Here is a 7,165-nt window from a genome sequence, read left to right on the forward strand (position 1 = left end):
ACGGAGTATTGTGTAATGTGAAGGAACCATAAAGACTGAAAACATGAAGCCGATTATACTGAGCGATTGCCAATAAGCGATTTGTCCATTGCAAAATATGTCTTTAAATGTATCATAGTATCATATTTCCAGCATTTATATAGGAAGGGGACTTGGATATACAATGTAGAGCAATAATTTCAATTTGTCGAGTAACTACAAGTCCCAGGATGATATGTTGGGAGTTGTAATCTAGCAATTAGAGTGCCACCACTCATCTAGACCATAGGACACCAGGAGGAAAGATCAGGCTGTTTTCTTATAAAAACAAAACCCCTTTTTCCTACAAGGTGTATCTAATATTACAGCTTGGCCTATTACACCTCTGTGTGAATAACATCGCTCAGATTCTCAGGTAGAATAGCTGGAGAATATCATGTGCATATCACTCCCCTACATATTATACCCTTGACACCACGGCCCCCCGAAGAAGACAGCGAAACGTGCGCGTCGGGGCACGTTTTTCTCGGGTTCCACGCAACTACTATGGGTGAGTATAGGACGGAGTTTGCATAACAATGTTATGACACTGTTTATATCTACCTGTCTGTTCTGAATTAGTATTTGGTCCCGTGACCTGTCTCCATGATGTATTTTGTCCTCTACATAGAACTGCAGCCCTGCACTATAGGATATATGTTAACGTCCTTATAATTGGATATATTATGTATTATGTGCTGCGTTGTTGTGACAATGCTTGATTGTATTTACTGGAGTTTTTTCAGGTCATGGCACTATTTATTTTTGACACTACTCCCCATATGGGAGGTGGACACATGTGTGTAACATCAGTGACACCCCTATGAGCCTGATCATTGTTTGATGTAACTCTTTTTGGTACTGTATTTTATATGTCACTTTTTTGCTATTTATTCTATCCAATAAAACATTTGTTATATTTGTGCAAAAAAGTTGTGTTGATGCATTTCTTGATTTACTGGTCTTATTTGTGACCATGACTACCTTTCCCTTGGTTCTCCCAGTATGCATATTATACCCTTTAGTGCCTTTCATGTGGCACTAAATGGTGTTTAGTCTTGTTTAACCTAATAAATAAAATTAAACAGCCAAGGTAAAGCAGACAGCTGGGGGCTGAAATTATCAGGCTGGGAAGGCCCATGGTTATTTGGCCCCTTCCTAGCCTAAAAATAGCAGCACGCAGCTGCCGCAGAAGTGGTACATCCATTAGATGCAACAATTGTGGCGCTTTGCCTCAGCTCTTCCCGATCAACCTGATGTGTCAGTAGTGATTGGCGTGATCGGGTTGGGGTCGCTGAGCCTCGTTCTGCGGCTCCGTAGAATTTGATCTGGAGAAAGTCGTAGGAAGTACTGGATTAAGGCAGATCTGCGTGGAAACTTTGCTTTCTATTAAATTGTTGAACGAGGGACAGTATCTTGTTTTTTTATGTTTTTCAGGTTTCCATTTGTGGACTATGCCAGATTCCCTGGACTACATAGGACCTATATATATTTTTTTAAATAAATTGGTGATCGAGGGAAAAAGTTGGGGAGTGTTTATTCAATGAAAAAAAATTTTTGTGTATTTGTTTCCTTTTACTTACTGGGTTAGTAAAGGGAGACACCCATCCATTACTAACCCCTGGGATTCATGCCAACTGACATTACACATCTGACATCAACCCCAACTACCATTACCATGATTGCGACCGAACCAGGGCGAATGGAAAGAGTCAGCTGAAGCGTCAGAATTGGAGTATTTAATGGATGCACCACTTTTGTGGTGGCTGCGGGCTGCTATTTTTAGGCTGAGAAGAGCCCATTAACCATGGGCCTCCCCAACCTGATAATACCAGCCCCCAACTGTCTGCTTTAACTCTCCTGGTTATCAAAACTAGAAGGGATACTATGCCTTTTTTTGTAATTATTTATTTTTTACGTTAAACCAGGCTAAACACGAAAGGCACCAAAGGGTGCACGTGTATAATTCGTGGGGGGGTGGGGAGGGGGGGGCTGGGAAATGATATAGCTGCAGAATATCTATGTATCTATTATATCTAATATCTTATGATCATCTATCTATCCCTTTATGGTAGACTTTTTTTTCCTTTCTGATGTGTGCACGAGAAAAAAAACCTAAAGCCTACGTATGGTCTGTGTGGCATCCATTTTTTTCTCACACCCATAGACTTAAATTGGCGAGTCTCGTCCGATATATACGGTCATACACAGCATGCTGTGATTTTTTTCCTCAACCCGATTACAGCTGAGGAAACAATTAACAGATGAACACTGCCTCAATGAATAACATTGGTCCGAGTGCAATGTGATGTATCTCACATTGTACCCGGCTTATTTATACGCAGATGTAAGCAAACCCATATACTGAGTACAGCACTGTACATCTGTGCATATACCTATATATACTGTATTCTGTATCTGCACCTTCTTTGGTTGCCTTCCATCGATTCTATAGATGACAATAGCTTCAGGTCATATTACATTTCCCTTCTTTACGCTCCTGATCCACTGGTGTTTGCTCTTATATCAGTGTATCTTGTACATACAGCACAATGGCAGCCATGTAAACGAGGTAAGACTTATAGTTTACATAGAATTAATCTACATAAAAGGCTGACAGCCTCATAACTACATGACTTATCTTGTACTGATCTTCAGAAAAGTATAGGGACAAACATTTTATTCACCGAATTCAGATTTCTTATTCAGTCCCATTGACTCCAATGTAAAATCTGGACCTTCGCCCCCGATGTATAACATCCGGGCCCTCACCCCCGGTGTATAACATCCGGCCCCTCGCCCCCAGTGTATAACATCCGGTCCCTCGCCCCCAGTGTATAACAGCCTGTCCCTCACCCCCAATGTATAACATCCAGCCCCGCACCCCCGATGTATAACATCCGGCCCCTTACCCCCGGTGTATAACATCCCGCGCCCTCACCCCCGGTGTATAACATCCGCTCCTCGCCCCCGGTGTATAACATCCGGTCCCTCGCCCCCAGTGTATAACATCCGGTCCCTCGCCCCCAGTGTATAACATCCGCTCCTTGCCCCCGGTGTATAACATCCTGTCAGTCGCCCCCGGTGTATAACATCCGGCCCCTCACCCCCGGTGTATAACATCCGCTCCTTGCCCCCGGTGTATAACATCCGGCCCCTCGCCCCTGGTGTATAACATCCGGCCCCTCGCCCCCGGTGTATAACATCCCCTTCTTATATTCGTCCACTGCATCAGGGAGCACCCATATGATATATAGTTATGGGATTGTGGTGGTGCGCTCCAAATTCTTCTAATAATCAATGTATAACATCCTGCCCCTCACCCCCGGTGTATAACATCCGGCTCCTCACCCCTGGTGTATAACATACGGCCCCTCGCCCCCAGATGAAAGGACAAAACTTCCCACAAAAATCTCCAAAATGTTGAACAAAACCTTCACAGCAGAGCAGAAGCAAAGGGACCAAATCCACATTAATGTCTATGGGAAATCAGAAAAATTCCTGTAGGTATAATGTGCAGTATTTGCACCGTACCCATTATAGGAGCTCCGGCAAATCTTTCATCCGCTTTTAATGACAACCAGCAGAATTGTGATTGCAGCTCTGGGCTCTAACATAGGCTGTAGCTTCGGATCAGTTGAAGATAAGAAATAATTCAACTATTTATGTAATTAAATCTATATAAACTGCAAAATGGCCATTAAAAATTTGACTTTCCTACCATTATCATTAATCAGAAATTTGGGTGGATTGAACACATGGTAGCCGCGGTGTGTAGAATATGTATTCCCTTTAAGTGCTTCATACAGAACCAGCAGATTTCATTGCCTGAGATAATCCGATACTTATTCTCTGTCGCTACAACCCTCTCGGGATGGTAGCATCCTTCGACAGTTTATTGTTCCCTGTTTTCAGCCATCTCAGGTTGATGGAGAGGCTAATCTTTAATAGGAAGTCCAAAAATTATCCCAGCCTCATATATACTACTTTAGCTCACATTTCCAGTTCAGCCTAGATGCGAGTGATCTTGGCATCTCATCTAAGATCTGCCATTTCTTCAATAGGAAGTCCAAAAATTATCCCTGCCTCATATATACTACTTTAGAACGCTGACATTTAAGCTCTAGGCTGAAATCCAAGACATGGGACCTGTCACAAACCATCTACAGGTAATTCCTCCTCAGTTCTTGGCTGTCAGCCGCGTCCTGCTCGGTGGCACCGGAGGAGGAGGAGTTTTTCTAGGGGGCTGTAATGCCTATAAAATCAAGACAACATTCAGATCAGTCACAAACAAATCATTTATTCGTATGTGAAAAATACAATTAATAAAACTTGAGGATCAAGAAATAAAATCTACAAAGTGGATTTTATAAGTTCACAAAATGTGCTGTGGAACAATCCATGGTTGTTCCGCAGCAATTGGGGCTTGTTCCAGATTGTGAAAAATCCGTGATCGATACACATATGGACATGGTGTTACAAAAAATAGAAATAGCGCCACCCCTGTCCGTCCATGGACTGCACCTAATATTGCATATCATCATCTTTGAAGCGAATGGATATGAGCTGCAATACCAGACACTACCTGTGTACAGGTGAGGCGCTGTTCTTAGAAGAACGTATTGGAATACTGTATATCTTCCATTAGCTTCATGAATGATTGAATATCTATACAGGATTACTCAGTGCCCTGCACATCATCTTTACCTTCACGGGTGGATGAGTTGGTGGTGGTGGTGGTGGTCTGCTTGGCGGTGGAATTCGGATCTGATGAGTATTTTTTATCATTCCCCCTTCTGGTTGCTTGTTGTTGACTGGATGGTGACTGGGCTGGTACCTGGAAGAACATCGTCCTTCTTCAGTCCTGTTACTGGACTGGAAGACGTTTGGGCTCTTAGGGCACTGCGAAAAATTATATACACTTAGGTCTACAAATATATGGAGACAAGTTTTTACCAAAACATATTCAACGTACAGTTACATAATCAATATGGGCTTAAAGTGCAGACCCTCAGCTTTAATTTGAGGGTATTCGCATCCCAATTGGGGTAAGGGTTTAAGAATTACAGTTCTTTAATCTGAAGCTGCCTATTTTTCAAGGGACCAAAAGTAATTGGACAATTATCTCAAAAGCACTTTAATGGACTCCATGTGCTATGCAATCATTAATTAAGCAGGTAAAAGGTCTGGAGCTGATTCCAGGTGTGGCATTTGCATTTGTAAGTGGTTGCTTTGAACCCACAACATGTGGTCAAAGAAGCGTTCAATGGAAGAGAAACAGACCATCACTAGGCTGATAAAAAAAACAAGAAATCAATCAAAGTGAGAGCAGAAATGTTTGGAGTGGACAAAAGAGCGCACTGGTGATAATGGGAGCTAAGAAAAAAAAAAAAAGGCTTGGATGTCCACTGAAGACATCAGTAGTGGGTGATCACAGAATACTTTCCATGGTGAACAAAAACCTCATCACAACATCCAGCCAAGTGAGGAACATTCTCCAGGATCTGCCCCTCATCTGTTAGAACAGCTCCAAGCTTGGTCCTCCGTTTTTCAGCTCTTCTGGCACTGACAATGCCAGACGTGTGAGACCTAGTTAGCACTGCAGGATCTGTGTCGCCCAGGGTTATGGGGTACTCAATCCCGGGCAGTGTACAACTGGGGAATGTCACTTTGGTGGCCGTTGCCCGGTCCCGTGCCCTGGGTGCTTTTTAATGGGGAGTATTTACAGGGGAGGTTAAAGTCATTTGTGTGACGCTACCTGCGGGTTGCGGTTAAGATGGGGGAACCGCTGCTGCTGAGTAGACCATCCCCAGGGCTGGTGGTAATGGCAGCTGTGGTGGTAGGCCCTCCGCAGGTAGGGCTGAGCCTGGGAGATGTATGATGGAGTAATAAGGGAGGCCACACCGTGGGTTGTAGTTAACAGTCTCTACTCACTCTTGACCTTCGGACGGCTGGTTCAGGTCCCTGTATTTCCACTGCCAGTTGATGACTCGGTTGCTCTGTCCCTGGCACCCTCAGTGTGGTTGGGTTCCCGTAGCGTGGAGCGATTTGGGGCCCGACTGTCCTTTTTTGTGGCAGTCTCCTTGTCTGTACGGTGGGCAGTGTGGACCCTGTAGGGCTGGTCTGTGTCCCGAACCCTGATCCTTGCTTTACTGCTGGTGCCCCACTGTGGGTGAGTGAGGTCCGTGAAGGTCCCCTCACTGTGCATGTATTTGCCAGGCCGTCTGAAACTGTCGTCTGACCTAGGGCCCTGTGCCCCGTCTGTGCTCTGGTCCCAGTGGTACTCGGATGTACCTGCCCTGGCGACCACTCTCCTGTGCCCCCGGGCCACCGTTACGCGCCCCAGCTCTAGGCACACCTTTCCACTTTCACTACTACATATGAACTACTGTAGACTGACTGCTGTCCCCTCCCACCAGGCTGTCTAGTCATCTGGTCTGGCTCTGCCCTCTAGGTGGCCATCCCCTTGTATCTGACTAACCAATTACCCCTGGTGTGGAGTGGTAACTATGATTTTGGTGTGTCTTGGTGTTTCTGGCACTGGTGTTCCAGATCCTGTGAGGATGCAGTTCCTAGTAGTGCCCTGAGTGTCTCAGGGGCGCTACAGATCCAAAGACCAATTCAAAGACTAGGAGAGACTGAAGGACTGAGCAGGAGACTGAGGCAGCAGGATGGGTGGGTAAAATCTTATTTTTAAACAATTTCCAATGCTAAAAAAATAATCCACAGAAATGCTGGCTGGCAGTGTCATGTGTGACAGACAGTCATGTGGTTACTGGCCATAGAAGGTCACAGCGTCTGGCTGCGCAGAATGCTCCCTGACTTTCCATTGTACCTGCTGTCAGTATACATAGGTATAGGTAGCTTTCCTGCTGGATTCATCTCTCCCCCTTTTGGACCCAACAGGAGCTTGCCTTCACCCAGCTGCTGATTATCATTATTTCCTTGGTGTTTAAATACCCCTTCCTTCCTTGGACTGGTGCTAGTGATATTATTCAGTTTATTCAAGCCTTGGTTGCAAGCAGGTGGCTTGTACTCCTCTGTGGTATTGTTGCTGAAAGCTCTGCTGAACTCCTACCTGAGTCATCTTTGGATAAGTAGTTCATGCTTTTCCCCCTGTGTGTCCTCCCTGTGTCTTCTATAGTGT

The 7,165-nt window shown here is 44.8% G+C and overlaps 1 protein-coding gene across 2 annotated transcripts in view; it reads right to left on the bottom strand.

Moving 5' to 3' along the window:
- Positions 1 to 3,167: 3,167 nt before the first annotated feature.
- Positions 3,168 to 7,165, bottom strand: part of ADAM19 (ADAM metallopeptidase domain 19) — a 117,921-nt gene continuing 113,923 nt past the window's right edge. For both annotated transcript variants that reach the window (XM_075344293.1, XM_075344292.1), the window contains exons 21-22: positions 4,726 to 4,920; positions 3,168 to 4,273 (exon numbers count right to left, since the gene is read on the bottom strand). In XM_075344293.1, the coding sequence (XP_075200408.1) occupies positions 4,199 to 4,273; positions 4,726 to 4,920 (270 nt within the window). In that variant the 3' untranslated portion in view covers positions 3,168 to 4,198. The remainder of the gene's footprint in view (positions 4,274 to 4,725; positions 4,921 to 7,165) is intronic.

Source organism: Anomaloglossus baeobatrachus, chromosome 4 (assembly GCF_048569485.1).
Source record: "Anomaloglossus baeobatrachus isolate aAnoBae1 chromosome 4, aAnoBae1.hap1, whole genome shotgun sequence".
In the NCBI taxonomy this organism is placed as follows: domain Eukaryota; kingdom Metazoa; phylum Chordata; class Amphibia; order Anura; family Aromobatidae; genus Anomaloglossus; species Anomaloglossus baeobatrachus.